The 26507-nt window shown below is 51.1% G+C and overlaps 1 protein-coding gene and 1 pseudogene across 3 annotated transcripts in view; one reads left to right on the top strand and one right to left on the bottom strand.

Moving 5' to 3' along the window:
* The window catches only part of GALNT16 (polypeptide N-acetylgalactosaminyltransferase 16), a 100202-nt gene extending 89552 nt beyond the window's left edge, over positions 1-10650 (bottom strand). For 2 of the 3 annotated variants that reach the window (XM_029239629.1, XM_029239627.1), the window contains exon 1: positions 10343-10605. In XM_029239629.1, the coding sequence (XP_029095462.1) occupies positions 10343-10519 (177 nt within the window). In that variant the 5' untranslated portion in view covers positions 10520-10605. Of the gene's footprint in view, positions 1-10342 lie in introns of all 3 variants that reach the window. The other variant, XM_029239626.1, reaches the window with a different exon arrangement.
* Positions 10651-22507: 11857 nt separating this feature from the next.
* On the top strand, positions 22508-23153 carry LOC114904925 (annotated as a pseudogene).
* Positions 23154-26507: the final 3354 nt, after the last annotated feature.

The raw sequence follows: 26507 nt of genomic DNA, 5'->3' as shown, positions 1-26507 counted from the left end.
CAGGGGCTACTCTTCATTGCAGTGTGCAGGCTTCTCACTGCAGTGGCTTCCCTTGTTGTGGAGCATGCGCTCTAGGTGTGGGCGCTCAGTAGTTGTGGCTTGCGGGCTTAGTTGCTCCGCGGCATGTGGGATCTTCCCAGACCAGGGCTCAAACCCGTGTCCCCTGCATTGGCAGGCAGATTCTTAACCACTGCGCCACCAGGGAAGCCCTTGGAGGGACTTTAAAAAGAGAAGACACTGAAAGAAAACATTGACCTTGGTTTTAATGATGGTATAAGGATGAGGGCCCAGACTGGGAGGTGTCTGTGCCCATAGATAATGGTGAATTAGGAACTAAAGACTCAGCAGCAGCTGGACCAGAAAGTACTCATCTTGAAGTCAAGGTAAGCCAGGAACATAGCCACATTCTTTACTTTATATATAACCTTCTGCTGACAACCTCCTAGCGCTTTAGAAAGGGGTCATGAACACATGTAAGGACGAGCGACGTCTGAAGAAACAGGATACAAGCCACATATATAATTTTAAAATTTCTAGTGGCCACATTAGAAAAAGGAAAAAAACAGGTAAAATTAATTTTAATAATATATTTTATTTAGCCCAATATATCCAAATATTTCAACACAGAATATAAAAAATATTAGTAAAGTATTTTAATTCTTTTTTGTACTAAGTCTCTGAAATCCAGTATGTACTTTACACTCATAGCACATTTCTTTCTTTCTTTCTTTCTTTTTTAAATTATTTTTTGGCTGCTTTGGGTCTTCATTGCCGCGTGCAGGCTTTCTCTAGTTGAGGCGAGAGGGGGCTACTCTTCACTGCAGTGCACGGGCTTCTCATTGCAGTGGCTTCTCTTGTTGCGGAGTACAGGCTCTAGGCGCGTGGGCTTCAGTAGCTGCAGCACTTGGGCTCAGCAGTTGTGTCTTGCGGGCCCTAGAGCGCACGCTCAGTAGCTGTGGAGCACAGGCTTAGTTGCTCCGCAGCATGTGGGATCCCCCCGAACCAGGGATTGAACCCGTGTCCCCTGCATTGGCAGGTGGACTCCCAACCAGTGCGCCACCAGGGAAGTCTGCGCATTTCAATTAAGATACTAAATTTTCAGGACTTCCCTGGTGACACAGTGGGTAAGACTCTGCGCTCCCAATGCAGGAGGCCGGGTTTGATCCCTGGTCAGGGAACTAGATCCCACATGCATGCCGCAAGTAAGAGTTCGCATGCCACAACTAAGGAGCCCATGAAGCCGCAACCAAGGAGCCCACAAAGTTGCAACTAAGGAGCCCCCTATTGCAACTAAGACCCAGTGCAACCAAATAAATAAATATTTTAAAAATCAAATTTAAAAAAAGATACTAAATTTTCACCCGAAATATTTTATCTATATTGAGATTTCATAAAATTTACAGCTGAAAATGTAGATTCCATATACTGAAGTTCTTCTAAACACTCCTAGAGGTTTTCCAATAACTGACATGGGTGTCTGCTTTTAAATTTAAATCAATTAAAATTAAATAAAATGAAACATTCAATTTCTTCTGTTGCACTAGCCACGTTTCAAGTGCCCAATAGCCACATGGGGCTGGTGGCTGCTGACCTTGGTCAGTGCAGGTCTGGACCCTGCAGGGCTCTCCCTACCTGTGGGCAGCTGCCATCTCCCATCAGAGCCCCTGTGACTATGTTCAGGGAACCCATGGCCTGGCTCTTCTGAACACTCCTGCTCAGGTGTGGGCCTCACAACCGGTTTCATTCTCTGACCAGGCCCCTTCTTACTCTCTCAGCTTGGCTTGCTCTCAGATTTGTCCCAGCACAGGTGTTCAGATCTCCCAGGCTCCAGGCTCTGCAGTTCTTGGGCTAGTCCACCCCAACCTGGCTCTGTGCCCCTGCCCAGGTGTGGTTCAGGGACACTGCTTGGCTGGAAGGGTTGTCTAGGTGATGCTGTGTTTCTGCTTTGCAAAAAACCAGGGGTGGGCAATTTGGGGGTTCATCCAGGGGCAAGTCATTTCCTTTTGGTGTTTTGGGAGAAGGCCCTTGCCATTTTCATGCCCATACAAGGTGTCACCAAGATGGTACTAAAACGTTACTATGGGCATCTCTGCTCCTATCTGGAATCCCTTTTGGCCTGTGGCTCCAAAAGGTCCTCCATCGCCTTCCCTGGTCCCTGTAGGGTGTGCTCTGTCCCTTGGTTCCCTTTCTTCCTCTGGCCTCTTGGGTTGGTGAACTATCTGGGGGCTGTGGCTCAGTCCTATCACTTTACTCCTTCAAGCCACCAGCACCACAGCAGACATCACTAATCAATCACAGTTTCTTTCTCCTTGAGCCTCAGGCTGGGCTCTACCCCAAACGCTGGGATGATGCCTCCAGCCTCCCATACCCCCCGCCAGCTGTCCCCCAGCACCCAGTAAGGGATTTCACAGGAAGGGGAAAAGATGGCTTCCAAGCAAAGAATCTGGTCGCAGACTTATGAGGCAGCAGAAGCTAAGCCCCCTGGAACTGGCTTGGCCACTTTGGAAGGCAACATAGGTTCCCTCTGGCATCAAGTCCAGACCCTCTTGAAATTAAAGACCTTGAAATGTCAGAAGCCCTCCCCAGCAGTTAGTTTAAAGAAGCTAAAAGCCGGAGCTGCTGTAAGAAGATAAAGGGATGGAAATCTGAAGTCTGAAAAGCGGTGTCTCAAAGGGCATGACTGACAGGGCTCTGGGACTGAAGGTGTGTGACCTGAACCACAAAAATAGAGTGGCTGCAGCTTGCCGGCCACATGAAGCCCCATCATACCAGTCTCCTGGGCACTGGGAAATCCACGAAACATCAGTGCACATGGCCTCAGACAGTCCCAGGCAGAGCCCACTTCCAGAAAGCAGCCCCTCTCACCCACCTCCCGCCTGAACAAAAAGCTGTGTGGGGTCGTTGATTCTGCCAGGCCTCAGGTGTCCACCCAGGCATAGGTGCCCACCTCCCTGTCTGCGGGAAGGCCCTGGATGCTTCAGCCTCCAGGGTCTGTTTGTACAGAAGAGGGCAGGAAAGAAAAGAATTCCAAGTTCCTGCATTGCCAGAAAACATCCTTTCCGGAGTCCCGAATGCACCTGAAGAAAACACGACGAACCAGACGAAGAAACAAAGGGGTGCTGGATCAGGTACCAGCGCACAGAGGAATTCTCCTTCCTGCACAAAACTCTCCCCCAGAGCAGTCTCCCGTCCTGCCCTACTCCAATATTTAAACAAGGGCTCCGTTATCTTTTGTCTTTTAAATCTCTTCAGGCACTAGCACCCTCTGTTCCCCCTTACCAGCCTCCTCTCTGTCTCTGTCTCTCTCTCTGGCTCTCTCTCTGTCTCTCTCTCTCTCTCTCTCACACACACACACACACACACACACAGGACACACAAGTACCTCACTGATCTCACATTGTGGGGAAACGAAGTGTTCCAGCCATAGAGCATTTTTCAAAGAACCTAGTTACCTCCTTAAGAACCAACACTTACTAATATATCTGACGACACTGCTGGAAATCTTTCTGAACTGAATGACATAAGCTCCCTGACATCCCAAGCCAGTAAACTGAATGTAATTGATCACTTCCTGATGACTCAGGAACATGTTTCTGAGCCCATCTTTGCCATGATCTACAAGGCCTAATGATCTGGGCTTTCACCTTGGGCCACTTTTACCCTTGCTTACCCTGTAGAGATAGTTGCCCTGGGCTTTGGCTGTCTGGTACACTGTCTCCCTAGATGTCTGCATGGCTCACTCTTTCCATTCATGCTGCAGCTCAAACACCATCTTATCCAACAAGCCTTTTCTGGCCATCCTTCTCTCATCTTTCTGTCCCCTTTTGCCACTTTATTTTCATAGCGTTTGCCATCACCTAACACACTGTATATCTATTTATGGTCTGTCTCCCCCACTAGGATGTGAGCTCTTTGAGAGCAGGGATTTTGCCTGTTTTGTTATCCCCAGAGCCTATAACAGTCCTGTCACACAGTAGGTACTCAGTAAATAATTGTCAAGTGAAGGAATAAACGATGCCTTCAGCACTTCTGACCAGTGTGTACCTGTGGGAGGGGGGCTGCTCCAACCTCACATGGCTGGTTGGTCCTTTGCTGTCACCTGTCACTTCTCAGTGTATCAGCAGCTCCTAGCTCTGCCCTCATCTTGCTTCTTTTAATCTGCTGTATATGTAACCTATGAAAACCTGAAGGTTACCTGAAGGAGATGGACAACCTTCTGAACTCCTTAAACTGATTTTTACAAAAAGTATGGATTTCGGGGACTTCCCTGGCAGTCCAGTGGTTAAGACTGTGAGCTTCTACTGCAGAGGGCACGGGTTCGATGTCTGGTCGAGAAACTAAGATCCCACATGCCTCGCGATGAGGCCAAAAAAAGCGGATTACTAGGCTGTGGCCTAATTCCATGCCTGTCTTCTGAATAAAGTCCAAGAGCTTGAGACTATGAATTCTCTACTCAGGGGTCGTTGCAGATGGTTGCAAAGTCCTTCTGGTCTTCCCGGATTGTTGAGAGTCTGAAGTCCACCCAGAGACACTCCTGCACATGTGTCTGCGTGCCTCCCAGACACGCACAAATACAATGGAATTCTCCTTCAGCAGAAGGTGAGCTGCGTCACTCCATCAGACAGTGTTTCAAGAGAAGAGAACGGGGTGGGTTTGGTACAGTTTATTCCTTATGAGAACTGGTTTCATGCTCTTCTGAACACAAGTGGTCTGGTCTTTGTACACCTCACCCCCGGCCTTATTCTCCTTAATCCAAGCACCATCAGACCACGAGCCCTGGCTTGGGGCCACCTCACTTTTGCAGGAATGGGTCCAAAAGGTCAAAGTTGGTTTGAGCTGGGAGGGACCTTGGAGATCCTCTAGTTCAACCCTCATCTGACAGATGAGGAAACTAAGACCCCGAGAGTGGAAGTGACTCACTTATGGAAACACAGCCCCTTGGGAGCAGGGTTGAGCCTAGAAGGGGGATCACTTGGCCTTCATTCTGCATCCTCTTTCTATCCCTTCACCTCCTCATCCCTGGCAGCCAACATCCGTTTCCATCCTGAGCCGTTTCCTTCTGCCTGGACCTGGCCTAGCCAGGGCCTGGGTGAATCTCAACGTCAGGGCCCACAATTCGGAGCATGTTAAGAGATGTGGTCACCGCCCCCCCCAACCCCTGTGCTCTGAGACAGTGTTGTCCTCATCTCCACAGAGCCACACCTCACTTCATGGAATGGCAAGGAAGTGGCACTGGTGCCCTTAAGCTAAACTTGCAGCTCTTCCTAATAGGTCCAGAAAAGTGGAAAGGCCATACCTGGGGCAGACTTGCCTCGGTGTCTCCCCAGCTGTGGCCTGAGCCTTATCTTGCCTACAGAGTATAATGATGGCCCCCTCTGTCCCCAAACACCCCTTGTCTGCCACTCCTACCGGTTCTGAAGTGTTCACAGAAGTCCTCCGGGGGCCTTACTGTCTCTAACCAGATACTGGCAAAGGGTGTGGCTGAAATTCAGGGTGTTGGGGAGCCAGGCAGGCCTGGGCTTCAGCCTCCTCCATTAACACAGCTCAGGGGCACTGCCAGCCGGCACCGCCCTGGAAAGCAATGGGCAAGGCCCCGGGACGCAGGACAGGCCACCTGGAAACTCTCCCCAGGCTGGACGAGGGAAATAGAAGTGGTATATGGGAAGGTCAGACTCAAGGGGCCTCAGGTGGGTGGAAAACATTTGTGGGCCTCATTCAGGGGAGCAGGAAAGAGCCTGAAGACCAGCACTTCCGGCTTTGCAGCCTTGCCTCTGACCAGCCTTGGCCCCCTCTCCTTCCCTGTTTGGCAGCTCCAAAGGAACAGGGAGGGGACAGCACTGTGGCAGTTATGGGTTTCTTTTTCATCACCCTCCTCCCTGGTCTCAGTGTGTTCAGCCAGCCTTGCTTCCCAGGGCGCCAGGTCTCTTGCAGTATAATAATTGGGCCCTATTTCAAACTCGGTTACAGAGCTGCCTAACATCTTCCGAGACAGTCAGGACCACGGGCCTTTTTCTCCTCCTCCCACTGCTGCTGGAAGAAAGCGCTGACCTGGCCACAGGGAGTGTGAAGAGAAACCCTGGTCAGCCTTTGGACCATTCCAGTGACAGTCAGCTCAGTGAGAAAGTGTTGCTTCTGGTAAAAACAAATCTCTCTCCCTGCAACTTTTACCCACTAGCCCCAGTTCCATTCCTTGGAACCCTACAGAGTAATTCAGGGATGGGAAATCAAGCCCCTTCAGTTCAGACATTTTGGCAAAGGGAACTGGGGGTGTCTGTGGGGCAAAGAGAACTGGGCACCTACACAAATTAAATATAATTTAATTTATTTTAATTGAAGCCTCTGCTCTCAGAGAACAGTGCTGGAAAAGCCATCTTCTTTGTTCCCTTCTACTAGGTAAGTGGGGATCCCTGTGCGGCCTCAGGGGTTACTACAGGACCAACTCTGGACAGGGGTATCCCTCAGCTAGCCATAAATCTCACAACACCATTCAAAAGAGCTCTCTTAAAGCCATTTATTTGCTTCTAGAAAGGAAGCTATCATCAGCTTATCCAAGGATCAACACACCTAACAAACCATTTCACCCACATTTATTTGTTTACTTGGCCACACCGTGAGGCTTGTGGGCTCTTAGTTCCCCAACCAGGGATCGAACCCGTGCCCTGCGCAGTGAAAGCGCAGAGTCCTAACCACTGGACCACCAGGGAATTTCCCTCACCCAAATTTAACATATAAAATACCCAGGGTCCAGAGACGTAAGTTTTTGTCCATGCTCACTCAGCAGTATCCCAACTGTGGGATAAAAAACTCCAGTTTAGGAAAACTCTTGCCTAAAACGTTCATGGTTTCAAATAGGAGACATTGCAAATGAGTACGCCTATCCTGAAAATACCCACAGTGGACAGTCTTTTAAAAATGTGTCTGTAAAGTGAAATTCCATGTAACACCTTAGCATCCCACCCATGCCTACTAGAGAATTAGCATATGGAAAACCAAACCAATCACAAATGTTCTTCCCGACCACCGTGAGTCCTAAAGACTGAAGGCCAGCTGTGTCTGCTCCACCTCCTGCTTTGGCGGCAGTCCAGAGCCAGCGAGCATCAATGTAGATTCAAGTGGATATCCCCAAATCCACTGCCTTGCCCATAACGTACAGCACGGAAAAATCACAAACCCTACCACATCATAAGCAGCCATTTATGGATGAAGTCAGTATCTCCCTTTAGTTTTACAGATTCTATAACCAATTTTTCCCATCAAATTTATGACACATGGGCTGACAACAGGACAGAATATTAAAAATTAGGACCTCCCTGAGATATCTGGGCCATACGGTTGCCATGCCGACACCCTGCAATGCCAAACAGTTGCCTCCAAGGTCCAGAAACAACTTGGCTGGCTTGGAATCACCCAGACATTGTGAAGACGGAGCTGCCTCCTGGCCCAGGCTGTTATGCAGACCCTCCCTTTTCCAGCTCAGCTCTCTGATTCCCCAGGGGAGCGATGATGCTGCTTGTCTGAGTTTGCTCAGCCTCTGTCAGCCGGACTAGCCACATCATTCCCTAAGAATCTGAAAATCCACATGCAGCGCGTTCTGGTCCAACTAGACAGAGACGTGTTCTGGAATGGCAAGAAGACCAGTGAGAGGTTAACCACAGATTTCAAAGAGAAATTAAATTAATTAAATTAAAGCTGCACCTGCCCCTTTTAAGTTGAACAAAGGGTTTACCTCCCAGAGAAGCTGAACACACATTCCCCTGGCTCTCTAGTTATAGTCAGCTGGAGCTGGAATAAAGTATTAGTGGGATATGAAGCTTGGATCATTGCTCCCAGAGTTGGGCAGAAATCCTACTTCACTCGTGTAACAGTACTTATTAAGTCTTGCTGTGCTCATCAAGGTGGGGATGCAAGAAGCTTCCTGCATTGTCCCTGCATGATAGCTTCCATTCAATGAGGAGACAGGCCGATGACTGAAAGTCCCACTGAAGCGAAATACCCCGAATATGGGAATACAATGCAAGGCTGTGTCAAAGGCAGGGTGTGACTGGGGATCAATGCCTATGGAACAGACATTCAGGGCTTAAAGCCTAAGAACAACGAGGGAGCTGACTATGCCCCGAGTGGCCAGAGAAGGCTCGCGGCTCACTCCCAGAAACTTCCACTCTCCCTCTCTTCCTGCACCTCCATTCCTGGCTCCCCGATACTCCTTCACACTTTAAACTTATTCGGCTTCCAGTTCACAGCCCTCTTCTAATCTGCAGTAAGTCAAACCCCACGGGAACAGGGAGAGGGCCGAGAGGATGTTCACTGCAGCCCCCATGACCTGCCATTGCCACCCCTCAAAACGAGTGCCGCCCACCTCCAGCAATGCCCCCCCAAGCCCCCAGCACCATTCCCAGGCTCTCAGTCTGAATGGCGTTCCCGGATTCTGAAGCAGAGGCACCTGTGATGAGACCAGCCTCAGGCTTTGAGCAGCAGTTAGTATCTCTGTGCTCTTCCCTTCCATTCCCCCTCCTCTCTCCCCTCCTCCTCTTCCAGCTCAGACCCTCCTTCCATCACGTCACCACAGAGAAGGACAGAACATCTGGGCAGCCTGCCTCTCCCCTGCCACTCCAGGCCCGCCTACCCTGGGCCAGAGCTGGCCCTCTCAGAGCGTGAGAACAGGGCAGCTTGGATGAGTCCCTGCTGTGGAAGCTCCCTGCAGGTATGGGGCCACTCCTGGTTTGCCCAGTTCCTACTTGAATCTGTCCACCTAGATCCCAACATTCTGGGGTCTTTAACACAGGAGGCTTTCCCTCATCAGCCTTTCCATCCAAACATCCACAAGTGCTTTGGAAACAGTGTCTTAGTGGCAGGGACCCTCAGCCCAGAAGGGAACACTCCACCTAGTCAGGCTCACCCCGAGAGAGCTCAACCAGACGGGGATCTGGCAGTGGGGGAGTGGGGCTGGGGAAAACCCACAAACCCCAAGGTCTCCTCAGGCGAAGCCTGGAAATATGGTTCTTTTGCAGGGGATTTTCACTTCTTTCCGGGTAGGTAACAAGAAAGGGAATCTAGGGCAGGATGGGACTACGAGAGCACTTCCACGCCTACAACTGCCACTACAAACAACACACCGTATTCCTGGGGCTCAGCTGCCTTGGCACAAAGATCTCAGAGTCTACTCCACACAAGCCTTTGCCCTCCTGACCCTGCGCCTCTCCAGGAGCTCTCCTCACCCCTGCCTCCCCAGACCCAGATCTTTCAGAATGGCCACCCTGCTCCACTTCCCCACCCTCAGCCCCTCACTCTGCTCTCCTTTCCGGCCCCCGCCGGCCAGGCTGCACCGGGCCCAGCAGTCTGTCCTGCGAGTCGGGTCGCCCGCGAGTCTCGCCCACCATCCACCCCCATCGGAAGACTGCGGCCCGCCTGAGCGCGCCTCTCGCGGGTTCCAGAGCCTCCCGTCTCAACAGGTGCCCCTGACACACAGAGCCGGCTCCCGGGGCCCGGGCGGAGGCGGCGACAGGCACGCCCCAGCCCAGGTCCCCGGAGCGCCTGGGGGGCTCCTCCGCACCTCCGCCGTACCCCGCCGCCTTGGTTTCCCCGCTCGCATTGAGATCGCGGGGCTGACCTCGTGAGAGGCAATCTCCGAGCCTGGGCGCAGACACTGCTAGTTAGCGCGTCGTGATGGACTGGTGTTGGGGCGTGGGACGCCTTCAGGACGAGACCTTTCCCCGACCCGAAGAACCCCGGGGGTGATAGTGGGGAGTCCTCCGTGCCCCCCCAAAAAGCAGGTTCAAGTTGACCCGGGCTGAGAAGGGAGCTCAAAGTCCAGCAAGTCCCTAGCGACCCTGCCTCACCCAGCGCAGCCACCCCACGTCCTTTGCCCCCGAGGGGCTGAAGGGGGGTGCGCACAACCACCTACGCGCTTAGCAGCGTGTGGTTCCCACTGCCGGCTCGCCGCGCGCAAAGTCCAGCCGCCCTCAGGGGCGGGTGAGACGCGGACAACCCCTAGCCCTCGGCCCCCGGCCCCCGGCCCCCGGCCCCCGGCCCCCGGCCCAGGCTGCGCAGCGCCCAGAGAGCCGCCACGTTCCCAGTCGCGCGTGCACGCCGGGCCCACCAAACTTGCAGTACTTTCTCCCAACCCCCACCCGCTGTCACCCTCCCTCCATCCGTGCGCCCTGGCCCCGCTAGCCCGACAGAGGTTGCCATAACAACGGACAGGAATGCTCCAACGTATACAAAGCCGGCGGGGCGCGGCGGGCACGCAGCCCCCGGCCCGGCCTCTCGCCCTCTGCTGCCGCGCGGGGCTAGGACGCGCGCCGCGGCTCCCAGGCCGGCCGCTCGGCTCGCAACGCGTACTCACAATGAGCGGGATGGTGCGGTCCTCCCGGAGCGGTTCCGGCCTCCCGCCGGCCCTCTGCGCGCCCCGGCCGCCGGAGGATGCTGCGTGGGCTCGGTTGTCCTGCCATAAGTAGTAGAAAGTGCCCAGGATCCAGGCTACGGTCAGAATGGCGATGGCATTGGCGCGGATCTTCCTCATGGTGGGCGGCTGGGCGCCCGGAGTAGGGGCCCGGGCCGGCGTGCTCTTGGAGCCGGGGCGGGGGCACTCGCAGCCTCAGCTGTTTGTTTTCGCTCGCGCCGGGCTGCTCAGTCCCGCAGAGCAGAAAAAGGAGAGAGGTGGGGGGTTGGGGGGGGATAGGGAGAGACAGGAGCACGGAGCGATCCTCACGGTCCTAATGCCCTTCAGTCCGAGGCGCGCGCCTCCCGCGGGCGCCCATTCATTCGCGCGCAGAGCCCGCCCCCCGCTCCAGCCCCCGCCGGCTGCGGGGCCGCTGCGCCCCGGGAGAGGAGCGTAGCGGGTGCAAAGCGGCGCCGGAGGAAGGCCCGGCGAGGCAGACGCCCGCGGCGGAATGGCGACGGGCCAGAGCCAGTCTCGGCTCCAACGGCTCGGCGACCGAGCTCCTGGCGGCTGCCCGCGCGCGGCCCTGGTCTGTCCCGCCTACCTCCACCCACCCCCGGACCGAGCGGCCCTGAGTCACCGGTTGGAGATGCGCGACCCCGGCCCGGGCCCGCGCTGCGGAGCTGCCTTTCTGGACTGCGCTCTGAACTGCGCTCTGGAACAGGGTTTAAGAGGTTCGGCGTGTCTTTGGAAAGGGACGGCTGGGCGGGAGGAGAGTCTGGAGTTTGCACCGGAATCCTCCGCAGCCTAGGATTCCGAGCCGCCGGAGGTCCCGCCCCGAGGAGGGATTGGAAGCTGGTGCACTTGACATTCGAAGAGAGCGAAGGGGAAGAGACGCTATTTCATAGCCAGTGAAAGGAGAATGGGGGTACAACCACCCCACCTCTTCCGTTGGCCTGGGGCTCCCAGCTTTCATGATGCTTCTTTCCACCCCGCCTCGTTGTCCCCTGGACAACCCTGGGGTATTATCATCACCATTTCATCAGGAAGAAGGGAGGCGGCCAGAGAGGCTGGAAGATTCGCTGGAGACCACACGACTAATTAGTGGGCAGAGCCCAGTCTAGAAACCACCTCTCCGTCTGCCACTTTGAACAAAGTGCAAAACACGGTGTTGAGAGACACGGACACAGAAATCATTGAGATTGTGCCCCAGCCCTGGTGGCATTGAGAATCTGATGTGAACTACTCTCACTCCGGGCAGAAGGCAAGGTGGGCTAAATTAGTTCTAGGAGATCAGCACAGTATCAGGGACAGAACAGACACTCAGATGTGAAATAAACAAACCAAGCAGGGATCACAGAGGAAAAATATTGTATTGCAAGGTGGTCTTAGGGGGAGGCTTCTCACAGAAGGTAGATAAATCCTTTGAATAAATTCTGAAGAGAGAGGAAAGGGAGGACAGGGCAGGATGTGCTGCATGAACAGCATGAGAAAAGGTCCAGAGGATGAAAGTACTTGATGTTTTCAAGGAAGAGATCTACCTGGCGGTGCCACGGCCCAGGATGCTGGGAAGTTATTGGTGGGAGTTGAAGTTGGTCAGGCTGGGCGAGTCTGGACTCAGGAGGCCCTTTTATGTGAGACACAGGGTTGTCAGGGTGTTTGCATCCTGCTGGTACTCCTGGGCACTGGCTCATCTGAAGGACCACATTAGGTCCTGGCCTCTGAATGAAGCTACCTCGGGAATCAGGCAGATGGTGAGGTCACAGTTCATGCTTTCCCCCAACCACCCCCATCAGCATTTCCCTGTTTCTCCAGCACTCAGGACTGAAGCACTTTTGTAATAGATGTTCAGTACACTTCGGTTGGAGTGAAGTGAATTGAAGGAAGAAAACCTGAATGGGTTTTTTGCTGCAGAAAAGTCATTGTTTTAACTGCAATACCCTTTCCTCACTCAGAAGACTAACCACAAGGACAAGTCCAAAAATGGCCCTACCAAGAAAGTGACTCTAGAAAGAAGGGGACACGTAAAAGAGGGCCTCACAAAGAAATCTATAAGAATAGCGGGGCGGGCTTCCCTGGTGGCGCAGTGGTTGAGAGTCTGCCTGCCGATGCAGGGGACACAGGTTCGTGCCCCGGTCCGGGAAGATCCCACATGCCGCGGAGCGGCTGGGCCCGTGAGCCGTGGCCGCTGAGCCTGCGCGTCCGGGGCCTGTGCTCCGCAACGGGAGAGGCCACAACAGTCAGAGGCCCACGTACCGCAAAAAAAAAAAAAAAAGAATATCAGGGAATCTGAGGCGTGAGCTGCGTGGCAGTCAGGAGCAGTAGGAGATGGTGTGGAGATGCCGGCCAGCCTTGCTCTCCCAGGTCTCCCTTGCCTGGGGAGTTTAATTAGACTGCAGTAGGGACCAGGATTCATTTCCATAGACCAAGATAACCCCTGTCAAGCCACTGGCTTGTTTCTGCAACAATAATGGGGCAGACCCAGTGGTCATGTCCTCTGTGGGAAGCTAGGGAGACTTGCTCCTTAGGAATCAGGCCCCACAGCCATCTCTAGATGACGAGGAAACGTAAGGGCACTGCCCTTCTGGTGTCCCTACCCCCATACAGGCTCTCAGGTCAGCCAGGTGGGAAGACCTGGGGAATGACCCTTTGTTGATATAGGCTGCTCCTCTCATCCCAGCCTGGTCTATTAGGTCTAGCTGCCTTTGGTCTTGAAAGAACCAGCTGAGAGGATGTGGGATCCAAAGACATCACATCAACCCATAGTGAGAGGCTCCAAAGTCACCCCTAGGCATGGAGGATGAAGCTGGACCATGCTAAACCGAAATCAGGCTGATGGGTTCCTGATGGCTCCAGAAGGAGGGCTCCATGAGGAGAGGGAGGGAAGAAGGAGCTGGTTTCTACAAGTCTACCCCTTATTCCTCAGGGCTCAGTGGTGAGGATGCTCTACGTCTGCACCAAATTGTCACCGCCAGGTAGCTCTGTCTCAAAGAGAAGACTTCTCCACTCACCCCCCACCACGAAGGAAAACCCCCCAAAACCCCTAGGAGTGTAGCCTTTCTGGAAGGTGTTAGACTTCATAGCTAGCCCTTCCTTAAATGAGCACAATAAATTTCCCTGGGGGTGGGTGGTGGAGGTAAGGTGGCAGGTGATTACCTCGCTCACTGGACTCACAGAAATTTGATATAGACAGAGGCTGAGTGATGGGTCTCAAGCCACAGGCACACTGGAAGAGCTGGGAACTTGCAGCTGCCACCTCGGCTACAGCCCACGGTCATTCTTCCAGATTCTAATCCCAAAGAGGCACAGAGCTGAGCCTTAGCCCTCCCTGAGATGGATTTCAGCGTTCAGAGGTGGCTGTGAACATTGTTCCCTCTCTGGGCCTAGCTAGCAGAACCACAGAATCAAAGCAACACCTAAGAGAGGTAGTGTTGCCTAACATCTTTGAACTTCGAGACCAACAAGAGTGATAATAATAGCTACAGTTCACTGAGTGCCTAGCAGGTGCCAGCTGCTGTGCTGACATCTCACACACATTATCTCTAAAGCCTCCGCGACCTGCAGGAGAGGACGCTGAGGCTCAGTGAAGCCCTCGACTGCTGAGAGTCATACAACAGGTGGGTGGAGGGACTGGGTTCGAATCCATTTTCCATGCCGGCGTTTGGGCACCAGTGCCGGGCTTCTGAGGCCACTGGGCAGTCTGCAGGGTGGTAGAAGTTCTGCATGTAGGGACCTCACTTCCCTCTCTGGACCTCCGTTTTCTTTTCGGTAAAAGAAGGGTTGCCGAGAGATGACCTCCAAGGTCCGTCCAGCTGTGCCATTTTGGACTTCCAGGGGTCTCCCTTGTCACAGTGCTCTCAGGCACGGTCCCCTTCTCTTTAAAGCTGCTGAAGCCAGCACTCGGGTAAGCTGGGCAAAGTGCCATGTGGCCCTGGCGCTCCCAGAGGTCCCAGGGAACTGTCTGCCCCTGTGAATTTGATGTGCGGATTTGGGGATTGGGGTTGTTAACAGAGGGCAGAAAGGGTATAGGTCAGTGTGAAGCCCGAGCTCTGGAGCTGGACAGCCTGAATTCAGATGCTGGTTCCGTCACATATTAGAGTGGCTTGGGCAAATTCTTACTCCCTCTCTTAGCCTTGGTTTCCTCAACTTTAAAATGGGGCAGTGACAGCCCTTAACTTGCAGCATTGTTGGGAAAGGTAGGATGAAATGAAGCAAGTAAAATCCAGTGCTTGGTAACCACCGGCGTCCCCTGGAGGCCCACTCTTACAGGCAGGGCTGCTGGCTGCTGGGGTGACGGGGACTCCCGAAGGGCCCGCCAGGGCACCTGCGGGGGACTGCTCACCTGGGCCGCGAAGGAGAACAGACCCCAGACAGGCCTCTTCAGCCACACCCAAGTTCCGACAGGGATGACTGTCCTGCCCCACCGCCACGTGGCTGCTTCTTCCAGAGCCTCTGCTCAGTGGGGCTGGGGGGGGAGCGGAGAGGCAGAGTGTATGGCCGCAGCCTCTGCTGGGGGTCCATTCCCGCCGCATACCCATTACCCTCGAGACTCTGGGTCACCTCAGGAGCCTCTTGTCCTGTCTGCATCTGCAGCAGGGGTCCAGAAGGAGGCTGAAGGGACCTGATTAGACTCCCGTGTCTGCTCGAAGCAGGGAAGAGGAGCCAGGGATGGTGAACAGAATGTACGTTACCATGAAACAGACACTGTGCCAATACACCATCTCAGAATACTCCCGATGACCCTGTGAGGAAGGCTCCACCCTCTCCATCTCACAGATGAAGAGACTGGTGCCTGCAGAGGTCACCCAGCCACCAGGTGGCAGGTATGCTACCCACTGCCAGCTGTCCCCACTTAATGCACCAGCGTATCTAAGGAAAAGGTTTTTATAAGTTAAGTTTCTACGAACCATTATAGGTCAAGTTGAGGACCTGGTTCTTTGAAAGGAACTCAGTTCTTTATTAGTCATCATTCTGTTTGTCTGAGAACCGTGGCTTTTTATATCAGTTTCTGCCACTGGAGTGTAAGCTCCATGAGGGCAGGGTTTCTCGTATATTTTGTTCACCTGTCTCCCCAGTGCTTAGAACACTGCTTGGTGTATATAGTCCATGCTCATTGAGTATTCTTTTTAATGTAAGTTTATTGTTATTTTATTTATTTATTTTTGGCTGCACTGGGTCTTCGCTGCTGCTCGTGGGCTTTCTCTAGTTGCAGCCAGCGGGGGTTACTCTTCGTTGTGGTGCGTGAGCTTCTCATTGCAGTGGCTTCTCTTGTTGCGGAGCATGGGCTCTAGGTGCACGGGCTTCAGTAGTTGTGGCGCATGGGCTCAGTCGTTGTGGCTCGCGGGCTCTAGAGCGCAGGCTCAGTAGTTGTGGCGCACGGGCTTAGTTGTTCTGCGGCATGTGGGATCTTCCCGGACCAGGGCTCGAACCCGTGTCCCCTGCATTGGCAGGTGGATTCTAAACCACTGCGCCACCAGGGAAGTCCCTCATTTAGTATTTGTTGGTGGAAGGAAGGAGGGAAGAAGATGGGCAGGGTACTCAGTGCAGCATGCATTTCTGTCTTAAGTCAAGCACCTGAGAGATGGTGCAGGACTAGAACCCAGAGAAAGGGCGCAACTCATCTGGGTCAGTGTGGGCCGGTGTAGTGAGTAACCCAGGTTCCCTCCCAGTGCTTCCACAGGAGCAGCTGGCTGCCCCGCAACCATGGGGCCAGGAGCCAAACCCCGCTGCCCCAGATGAGGGGATGAGAAAATCCTCTGTGGTTCCACCAGAAGTCAGGGAAGGAATGACCCCAATTTGGTGAATAACTGCAGGAACTACAAAAGTTATTACTGATCGTGAAATGACCCAGCTGCTACATTTGGGAATAATAGGATTGCAGAGTTAGAGGGCTAATTAGAAATGTGTCAAATGCTTTTTCTTAACAGCAAGGAATTCCTACAAAGGAGAAATGCATAAATAAAGCCAGCTGGTCAGCAGAATTGGTCCTGGAGGCAGAGCCCTTTGCAAGGCCTACCTGACCTCCCTATCTCACTGCCTGTCTCCTTCGCCCCTTCCCCTCCTCCACAGCCTCTGTGGAGCTGAGTGGCAAAGATCCTCAGAGCAGACCAGCTGGCCCAAAATGTCAGGCCACTGCCTGTTACATGCCTGTCTCTTGCCCTCGAATGGGAGTTCCTCTGGGCCTGGCAGCCTTCTTTTGTGTATCACCAGATTCTAGCACAGCATGGGCCATCATGGCAGCTCTCACTAAGTATCTGTGCAATGAGTAAATGAATGAATAAGTACCTAGGGCAGCAGGCTGGTTGCTACTCCCCATCCTGTCCCACTAAAATGCCACCTAGCCCACTCAGATGGTAAGCCAATGCCTGTTTGCCCATTAGGGTGGTATTTCCAGTCCCTTTCTTCCCTTTCCTTCTCGAATGCCTACCACGCCAAGCACTTCTAGGTTCCAAGAATACAAAAACGGACAAAACCTGATTCCACCGCCCGAGGAGCCCGGTAACTGATAATGGGGAAATAGGCACAGACGGTCACAAAAGGGTATAACAGAGCTCTAGTCAAACACAAAGGGGACTTCATCCAAGGAAGGAGTCATCTGAGAGCTGAGTATTAAGGATAAGCAGGTGGACAAGATGTGGAAGGGCATTCTGCACAGAGGAAGAGCAAAGAAAGGAACTAACGTGTGGAAGTGTATGGGAGGGAGCCCGGGAAATGGTCAGCGGGTGGTGTGTACTGGGTAGGGAGTGGTGATGGTAACGAGATTAGAGAGGTAGATGGGCCAGTTAACAGGTGTCTTGTATGCTTTTGTAAGAAGTTTGGACTTATTCTGGTAAGCCACGGAGAGCCACCCAAGATTTTGTAACAGGGAATGACGTGATCAGTTATAAATTTTAGTGAAGAGGCTGGAGAGTAGTGGTGGGGGATTACAATGACTTTGCAATAGTCCCAGCAAGCAATGCTGTGGGCCTGGGTTAGGGCAGAAACACTGGAGCAGAAGAGAAAGAGGGTTAGACTCAGAGGATTTGGGGATCAGTTGGAGGCGGAGGCGAGAGAAAGGATTTGAGAATAACACGTACATTTCTCGCGTAGGAGACAAGTACCTTGGTATAAGGTAACCACTAACTGAAATGGGGACACAGGACGTGGAGCAGATTCGGGAGACTTGTTCAGTTGAACTTGAGCTCTCTGTGGTCTGCCAAGGAAGGGAGCTGTAAATCCAGGTCTGGTCCTCAGGTGAAGAGCAGAAGAGGCCAGTCAGGTCGAGAAGAGAAAACCAGAACACAGCTGGGGCAAAGACGCAGCTGGGAGGCTGCCCGTGTACCCAGCACCTAAGCACGGGGGAGAGGCCGTGTGCACCAGAGATCAGGACTTTTGGATCCCTCGTGTGAAGATGAAGAGACAGAACTGACTTTTTTTTTTTTTCCCTTGCCTGTCAGATGCCCTGATTCAAGCCCTGGACCCAGGCTGTTAGACATACTCGTCTTTTTATCAAGGACCTCATCATCTCGTACATGTTAGGTTGGGCCTCTACACCTAGGGCCGGAACAAAATTTGGCTCAAAAATAGGTCAGGTGATAAGACCAGAGAGCATTTGAATTGAAAAGAGACCCGTGGTCCTGGTCCTGCATTTCCTTCCATCTAATGGTGCCTATAATCGAAACCTCCATTTTCCTTGAGAAACTGGGAAGTGGAAACTAAGGGAATGTTCCCAGGACTGGTATATAATTTGAAGCTCTCAGCAAGGCTGAAAATACCCATCGATATATTCTGAAGTGTAATTTCCACTCCCTTACCAGCCAAAATAATTGAAGAGGAAGAAAAAGCTGTTAATGCAGGAGGCGTGTGACATCAGATCCACTTTGCCTGGAAATTTACCATTTCATAGGAATTGAGGGTTTCTACAGCCAATGTTTATAGTCATACATGTCCCCTCTCACTGCAGTCACCCTCTGAAGCGATCAAAAGGCCCATCAGTCTGGCTTGGACACTGAAATTGTACACAGTGTCTGGAGCTGATGTGAAAGCAGAGAGAATTTTTAAAATTATGCTGCCGCTTTGTCGGCACATAAATCTTGGGGTGTTTCATCCTGGTAGGTGGTAGAAACAGTTGGGGCTGCCAGTGCTCATGGGACCAGTGGTGGCAGGGATCCGTGGTGGCCTGGCCAGGCACAACTTCTGCTCTCCCTTGGCATCCCTGTCCCCGTGTCCCTGCACAGACTGTCCTCTTCCTCTAGTCTAGGTTGGCATTTCTTTCTCTTGCCCAACCAAAGATGCCCGCCTCTACCTACATCCCAGTGAGTCCAAGGGCCGCAGGTTCTTCAGCAGAGCGGGGGGTCGTGCCACCTCTCACAGCCTCTGATGGACTTAGCAGGAGAGACAGACAGTAGACTTTACGGACGTCCGTCTTCTGTCTTCTGCCAGTGTCTGTGTGTGTGTGTGTGTGTGTGTGTGTGCGTGCGTTCGCACGCACATGCTATTTTTCAGTTGGAATTGGACTTCGGGTTTTTCCTGGAATTACTGATTCCTTTCCCTATATTTGTGTCCAGCGGAGGAAATTTCTAAATCCGTGTCCAAGCATTTGTCTTTCCTTCCATTTCTGAATCACATACCTTTACAAAGGCCACTACCTAAAGACAGAGCATTGAGTATGTTCTTGGGCAACTGGGATGACTAGGAGGTAGGGAACCTGGGTTTTAGTCCTAGGTGTGCCATAGGCTAGCTTGGTGACCCCTTACTTATGTTTCAAATAAGATCTTTGGTACAAAAGAATTTGGAAGGTCCTTTCTAGTGCTGGTATTTTAGGATTCTGTTTACTTATTTTAATTTTTTAAACCATTCCCTGCCCCAGCAAGAATTATTGGCAATAAACTGAGATACAATTTTCTTTATTATCATTGGGTCCCCCGGCCCATATTACATACATACATATACACCCAGACAATTTAAAATGTTCCACTGCATGAAGAGTCTGAAAATTTCCAGAATACAGCAAACTAAAAAGGAGAAATTGGAAGAATGTTCAAGAAATTGTTACATCCAGGGACACCTCTGAGGAGGGGAACCCGAGGTGAATGGGAGTGGGAGATTTCACTACATATATTCTTTTGTACCTTTTGAATTTTTTGCCACATGCATTTATTACCTCTTCAATTAAAAACTTTTTTAAGCAAGAGTTTTCCTTTCTCTTTCTTCGACCACAGGCCCCTCTGCAGCTTACTTTCTAGCTGGGGAGGAGCCCATGATGGGGCTGGCATCATTCTCTGGAAGCCACCCCTCAGCCCAAGCCCTCTGGCTGGGTTAGCCAATATCCCTGCTCCCCTGGCTGCCCTGTGTGCCTGGAGGGGTCTGTGGGTGCACACTACTGCTGGCTGCCCTTGCTGGGGAGTGCCACCACTCCTACTGTTGGTGGCACTCCAGCTGGACTGTCAAGCTGGTACAGGGCCTCTATTCAAGGTGCTCCATTAAGGGGCTGGCCTTCATGGCCCCAGCAGCCAGACAGGCAAAGGACCTAAGAAAGGACCTAAGAGTTCAGCATAGGCGGAAGTGCATCCAGCCTTAAATCCTCCAGATCTCGCCACTCCCTTTCAAAGACAGACTGCCTTTTTTTTCCCCCTTTTTAATATTTATTTATTTAGTTAGTTGCAACGGGTCTTAGTTGCAGCAGGCAGCCTCCTTAGTTGCGGCAGGTGGGCTCCTTAGTTGCAGCTCGTGGGCTACTTAGTTGAGGCTTGCCAGCTCCTTAGTTGGGGCATGCGAACTCTTAGTTGCAGCATGCATGTGGGATCTAGTTCCCTGGTCAGGGATCGAACTCAGGCCCCCCGCATTGGAAGCGCAGAGTCTTATCCACTGCGCCACCAGGGAAGTCCCCAGACTGCCTTTTGTTTTGTATTGTTTTCTGCTGCTAATATAACATGAAGACAGAAACATGAAAGAGAAAGAACAAAAGGGCCAGAGAAGAGTGGGGAGAAAGGGTCTCTAAGGTGCTCTCTTCTCCTGGCTCCAACCCCACTCTGCCTGCGTCTGCTCAGCAGAGCTGGGCTGCAGCATCTCTGGCAGGGTCCCACATCCCTGATTTCCTCCCCCAGTGCCAGTTCCTCCTCAGCTTTCCCTCACGACATCCAGCTTCCACCTGGCCTTCCTCTCCCACCTCCTTTTCTGTCACCTGCGATGGGTACTGGGCCACTCCACCCCTCCTGTCATCTCTGATTCCTCCTCCTTTGGCTTGCCTACTGCACTGCCACCGTGTCCAGAAACAGCTGCCATCTTTAAGGTCCACTTCCCAGACTGGAGCCACTACCTGTCCTACAACTGGGATTGCTCAAGGTGGATTCCTCCACCCGCCATTCTTTCTTGCCAGGGTCAATAAAGCCCAGGTTGGGGCAAGGGGACAATTGAGAAGCCATGACAGCGTCAGACAAGGAGCAGAAGATGGAGGTGTGCTCTTGAGAGAGTGGACAGAAACGAGACTCCAAGAGATGAAAAGATACAGCGCATGAGGAAAAACAGCTTCAGGGAAAGAAAAAGCAGAGAGCAAAAGCCAATAAAAGTGTAATAAATACTAAAACCAGAAAGGGCTGAACAGAAAGCATCCAGAAAGCAAGGGAGTTAGGTCAGAGGGAAGGAGCAGGAAGGGAGGGGGTGGTCGGCACTTGTGGGGCTGGAGGCCGGAGAAATGGAGCAACAGAAATCTCTCAGGAAGGGTCACTCACCTCCCAAGCTGTTGGGCTTATTGGCTGCAGCAAGCAGAATCTATTTAAAACACACCAGGCGTCTTGCCTCGTTCTGTTTCCCTGCCCAGAAAGAGCTGGAGCCAAAGGCTTAGGGAACCATTCTAGTGTTAGGACCCTGCATGGACCACAGGGCTGAGACCATGAAGATCCACTGCCCCATCTAGGAATCACCCACCTCTCCCTGCACACACGAGCTGCCAGGCCACTCAACTCACAACATCCTGATCGCAGTCCCAAAGGTTACTTGTGTCATGCACTTCCACTGGGAAAGACTCAGTGACTTCCTTCATTCAGTCTTGAAGCTTGTCAGAAAACAGATGCTGCTCAAATGTGACAGCTGCTCTAAAGGGGTGCTCAAAGGGAGCTCCCTGACCAGTGGGAATATATTTAATGATAACTGGAGAGGCCCTGGGTGATCAGATTACAGCAAGACAAAGTAGAGAGCATGAAAGGACATCAAGGATAAAATGGCCCTAGGGAAACCATATAGGATTTGAATTGGAAAACCTTTCCCCGGGCTGTGTATCTTTTGGGAATCTCTGATCTGGAGAAGACCTGACCCCTCATCCACCTGTCACAGAGGAGTACAAAATAAGGTGGCCGCTAGGAGATGCGGCCAAACCATGCAAGCTATGTTTTCTCCCCAGCTGAGGGTGGGTCTGAGAGGTTCTTCCTTCCCTGGCTCTTCAGCCCATATATTGTATAAAATACTTTTCAAGGCTGAATATAAGCCCTCTGTTATGCATGAGATTTACATTCTTGAGAAGCTTAGTGTACAAATCAAATGAAATTTTGCCTGCCAGAGAAGCTGGCTTTTCAAAATAAATTTGAGGTCAACCTTATGTTTAAAAAGAAGGATGGGGCTTCCCTGGTGGTGCAGTGGTTGAGAGTCCGCCTGTCCCAATGCAGGGGACACGGGTTCGTGTCCCGGTCCGGGAAGATCCCACATGCCACGGAATGGCTGGGCCGGTGAGCCATGGCCGCGGAGCCTGTGCGTCCGGAGCCTGTGCTCCGCAACGGGAGAGGCCACAACAGTGAGAGGCCCGTGTACCGCAAAAAAAAAAAAAGAAGGATGGCTTTTGAAGGTGAATAATCATCCTGGTTCATGTTTGTAACTTTGGAATTTTGAATGACTGATTTGGATGGATGTAGGGGGTGGAGGATGGGACTATCTAGAGATCCATCTATGGTTTGCTTTTAGGTTGCAATTTAAACCTTACTTTAAAACAAACGCAAAACTTAAGCAGATAGGTGTGTTGCAGGAGCTACTGCTAAAGAAATAAGAATTTAAAAAAAATTTATTACAGAAAATTTCAAATATATATTAAAAGAAGTAGAAAGCCTAATGTAAAAAACCCAGCCTACTTCTTTTCGGCCGGAACAGCCATCTTCCAGTAATTCGCCAAAATGATCAACACAAAGGGAAAGAGGAGGGGCACCCGCTACATGTTCTCTAGGCCCTTTAGAAAACATGAAGTTGCTCCTTTGGCCACATGCATGCGAATCTACAAGAAAGGTGATATTGTAGATATCAAGGGAATGGGCACTGTTCGAAAAGGAATGCCCCACAAATGTTACCATGGCAAAACTGGGAGAGTCTAAAATGTTACCCAGCATGCTGTTGGCATCATTGTAAACAAACAGGTTAAGGGCAAGATTCTTGCCAAGAGAATTAATGTGCCTATCGAGAATATTAAACACTCTAAGAGCCGAGACAGCTTCCTGAAACGGGTGAAGGAGAATGATCAGAAAAAGAAGGAAGCCAAAGAGAAAGGGACTTGGATTCAACTGAAGCACCAGCCAGCTCCACCCAGAGAAGCACACTTCGTGAGAACCAATGGAAAGGAGCCTGAACTGTTGGAGCCCATTCCCTATGAATTCATGGCATGATGGGTGTAAAGAAAATAAAAGGCCTGGACTGTGAAAAAAAAAACCAAAAAACCCAGCCTAGACAATTATCAACTCATGGCCAATCCTGTGAGAACCATGGACTTTGGAGCCAGATGACAGATCCAGAGTATGAACTTTACAGTACAAGACAAATAGGATTAATCCTACTGAGGCTGCACAAATGCCCTAGACTAGAGCCTAGAGTATGGGGAGAAGGGCAGAGAAATTCTTATTTAGCAATCAAAGAAGAAACCTGAGACTTAAAAAAAAAAACCCAACCCCCCCCCCCCCACACACACATTCACATTCTGTCTCTGTCTCTCTCTGAAGGACGCACAATGAAGAAGTAATAGTAACAGTGGTTATTGTCAGGGAGGGAAAGGACCGGGGAGGAGATTCCTTTTTCATTATACATTTAAAAAGAAATTTTGTACTATGTGCACATATTACCTATTCTTAAAAGTAACTTGTTAAAAACAAACATCACGAAGCTTTGCAGCACCCAAGTCCCCTAGGTGTGACAAAAGGGCAAACTGCCCGGACTCAGAAGCACCAAATGTTATCGCATTTTGACCTGGATTTGCTGTGTTACAGTAATCTGCTCAGTTAGATGAATGGACAACCTCCCAACGCCAAGCTGTACATCACCAGGATGTATGTTTCATGTAATATAAAAAACTCCAGCCCTTAATAATTACACGGGTGTATACATTTGTAAAAATTCACTGAGCTGTACTTTTAAAATTTGTACACTTTATTATATGTTCATTATATTGTACTCCAATAAAGTATTATTAACAGCAACAAAAATCCCAACTTTGTGTACAAATAAACCAAAGAATCACCATTTGGGGGTTTATTGGGTTGGCGGTTCGGAGAAAACTGTTGTTTTGAGAAAACACGCTGCGGACTTCCTGCAAAAACTTGCTCTTTGGAAACTACCACTACAGCATGTGCTTTTGGTTAAGCATTCCATGGCTGAAACGCAACTCGATGCTAAAATGCCGAGAGGATGAGGCAAAATCTTGGCCAAGGTCAAGCTCTGCTGATGGTTTGAGCGGGGGATGGCAGCCAACTCTCTGCACTTGTATAACATTTAAAAAAGGAAAAACTAACCCCAAGTCATCTTCTGTTCCTCTTCTGAGCCAACTTTAGTCTTGCTCATTGTATCCGAGAACTCAGAGGGAGCCATATGTGCTACGGCTCAGGCTGACCCAACCTCCAGGGCCAAACGTACAGATCTTGATTAGACAGGAACTAAGCCAGCTGACTGGGGCTCCAGTTGGCTCTATGAGATTTAACAAAAGATGTCAACATTTTAGATAAAGTTAGGGTCCATCTAGGAGAGGGCGGAGAAATATACTTTAGCCTCTCTTTTGGCTATCTGGTCATTTTTTCTGGAACATCAACAAAATGCCCCCAATTTGGTAGAAAATGGGGGCTCACGTCTACATCGAAGTGATTATTGTGAAAAGAGCCTCAAGTTTAGCATACTTGGTACAAATAAATCTGTGCTACACAAAGAAAAGCCAATACACTATACCCCTTTGGGACTGAAACTAAGCACAAGGATGGAATGGAAAATGTATTTCCTGCCAGGTCACAGGGAATGGATATATCGGAAATGGGAAAAATGTCTCTCAGCAGTTTATAAAATACAAACTTTACATTTTGCACATGTCCCGTCTCACTGGTGGCCAGGCAAAGGTAAGCAGGACCAAGTCCCAGGCAGGTCAGGGTTATACAAAGGCAGGCCCCTGAGACTTCTCAAGTCTCCCTGGGAGTTAACCTTGTCTTAGGACTCACAGACGGAGAACAATGTGTTAACACAGTGGACCCCTCAAATTTTCTTAGGCAGTCCTGACAACATAAAAAAAGAGAATATTTTTAACTTATTGGTTTAATGTTTTCCTTTTCAAGTATCCAATTCTATTCAATTCTCTCTCTATGGCACAGCCTTAATTCCTCCTATCTTTAAACTGAGAAACATTCTTCCCCCTCCTCACCCCCCACCAACATCCTCCCATTTACAGCACTTGGCAAAAGCTACCTCATTTCTACTCTGCGCTTTTCCCTTATTAAGCCTTACAGCACTGGCGATGTGGGTGAAGATAAAGATTTCTCTTTTTTCTTTACTGTTAAATAGTGAACTGAATAGAAATGTGAGTTCCCTAAGGCCACACATAGTACAACTCTGGTGAGAAGAGTATTTTGACCTCCAGCGGAGCTCCAGATGGAGGGAGCAGGCTTCTCCCTAGTCAACGAGGCCAGGAGGACACCGTGTGTCATCCTGTTTCCCTCACCCCCTTCCTTTCACGCACAGCCTCCATTCCCAGGGCTGGGGGTGGGATGAGAGTGTGCGATGAAGCAGAAGGTACACAGCACCCAAGGGAAAGTGCCACATAAAGAAACGGTGGGATGTATTACAGAATGCTGCACTAGTAGGGCCCCTACAGCACATCTAATTCAAACTCCTAATTTTACAGGTAAAGAAAGGAGTCCAGAAAAGTTAAGTGATTGGCCCAAAGACACACAGCTGTTGACCACAACCAGAACCCAGGTCACTAACCCACTCCTCTGATCCTCCAACACACTATACAACTGAGTTTAGGAAAAAGCAAAATACGAAGTCCATAGACTATACTCCCATCACCCCCACCAACCAGATAAATGTACCTTCTTTAAAACTACCTGTGCCTCAATCTCCTATTTCTTTTCAGCCCTGTTAGCTTACTAAGCTCAAATTTTGGATTCTTATCCAGGACTTAATAGATACCCTGGTGGTCTGGGTAGTCAGAATCCCAACTCTGCCCCAGCATGTTGCAGCCTGAGAAGGGAGGTCTCTGGGAAACAGGAGTAGAATATAAGGAGCCTCTCCAACTCAGGAATATCTGAACCACACATCACGCTTATAATAATGCTGACTGTAAACTCAGCAGCTCTGGAAGCTTATGCTGGCAGAAAGGCAACAGGCTACCTATCGAGCGAGAGAAAAATTCAAGAATTAAAAACAAGGAAGTTGGGCTTCCCTGGTGGCGCAGTGATTGAGAGTCCGCCTGCCGATGCAGGGGACACGGGTTCGCGGCCCGGTCCGGGAAGATCCCACATGCCGCAGAGCGGCTGGGCCCGTGAGCCATGGCCGCTGAGCCTGCGCGTCCGGAGCCTGTGCTCCGCAGCGGGAGAGGCCACAGCAGTGAGAGGCCCGCGTACCGCAAATAAAAAAAACAAACAAAAAACAAGGAAGTTGCAAGGAGGGCAAATGCTTTGAGTTCAATCTGGAGGTTATGAGATTAACTATCTATCTCCATTCAGTCAGAGCACAGAATGACCTTTTAAGGCAGCAAGTACCACTGCCTTGGAGGAGGAAACAGCCCAGGATGTGTGAACTAGGTCCTTTGACATTCCCTATTCCTATGCACAGCAAGTCAGCTCTTGGTTATCTCCCACGTGATTGCCCATTTGGTCCAGTACACACAGCGTCTAGGGACTGCCAATAACCAGAGTTGGCC

This window comes from Monodon monoceros, unplaced genomic scaffold (assembly GCF_005190385.1).
Source record: "Monodon monoceros isolate NGI ecotype Baffin Bay Population unplaced genomic scaffold, NGI_Narwhal_1 Super_Scaffold_21, whole genome shotgun sequence".
Taxonomy (NCBI): Eukaryota; Metazoa; Chordata; class Mammalia; order Artiodactyla; family Monodontidae; genus Monodon; species Monodon monoceros.
This window is presented reverse-complemented; position numbering and strand designations above follow the sequence as displayed.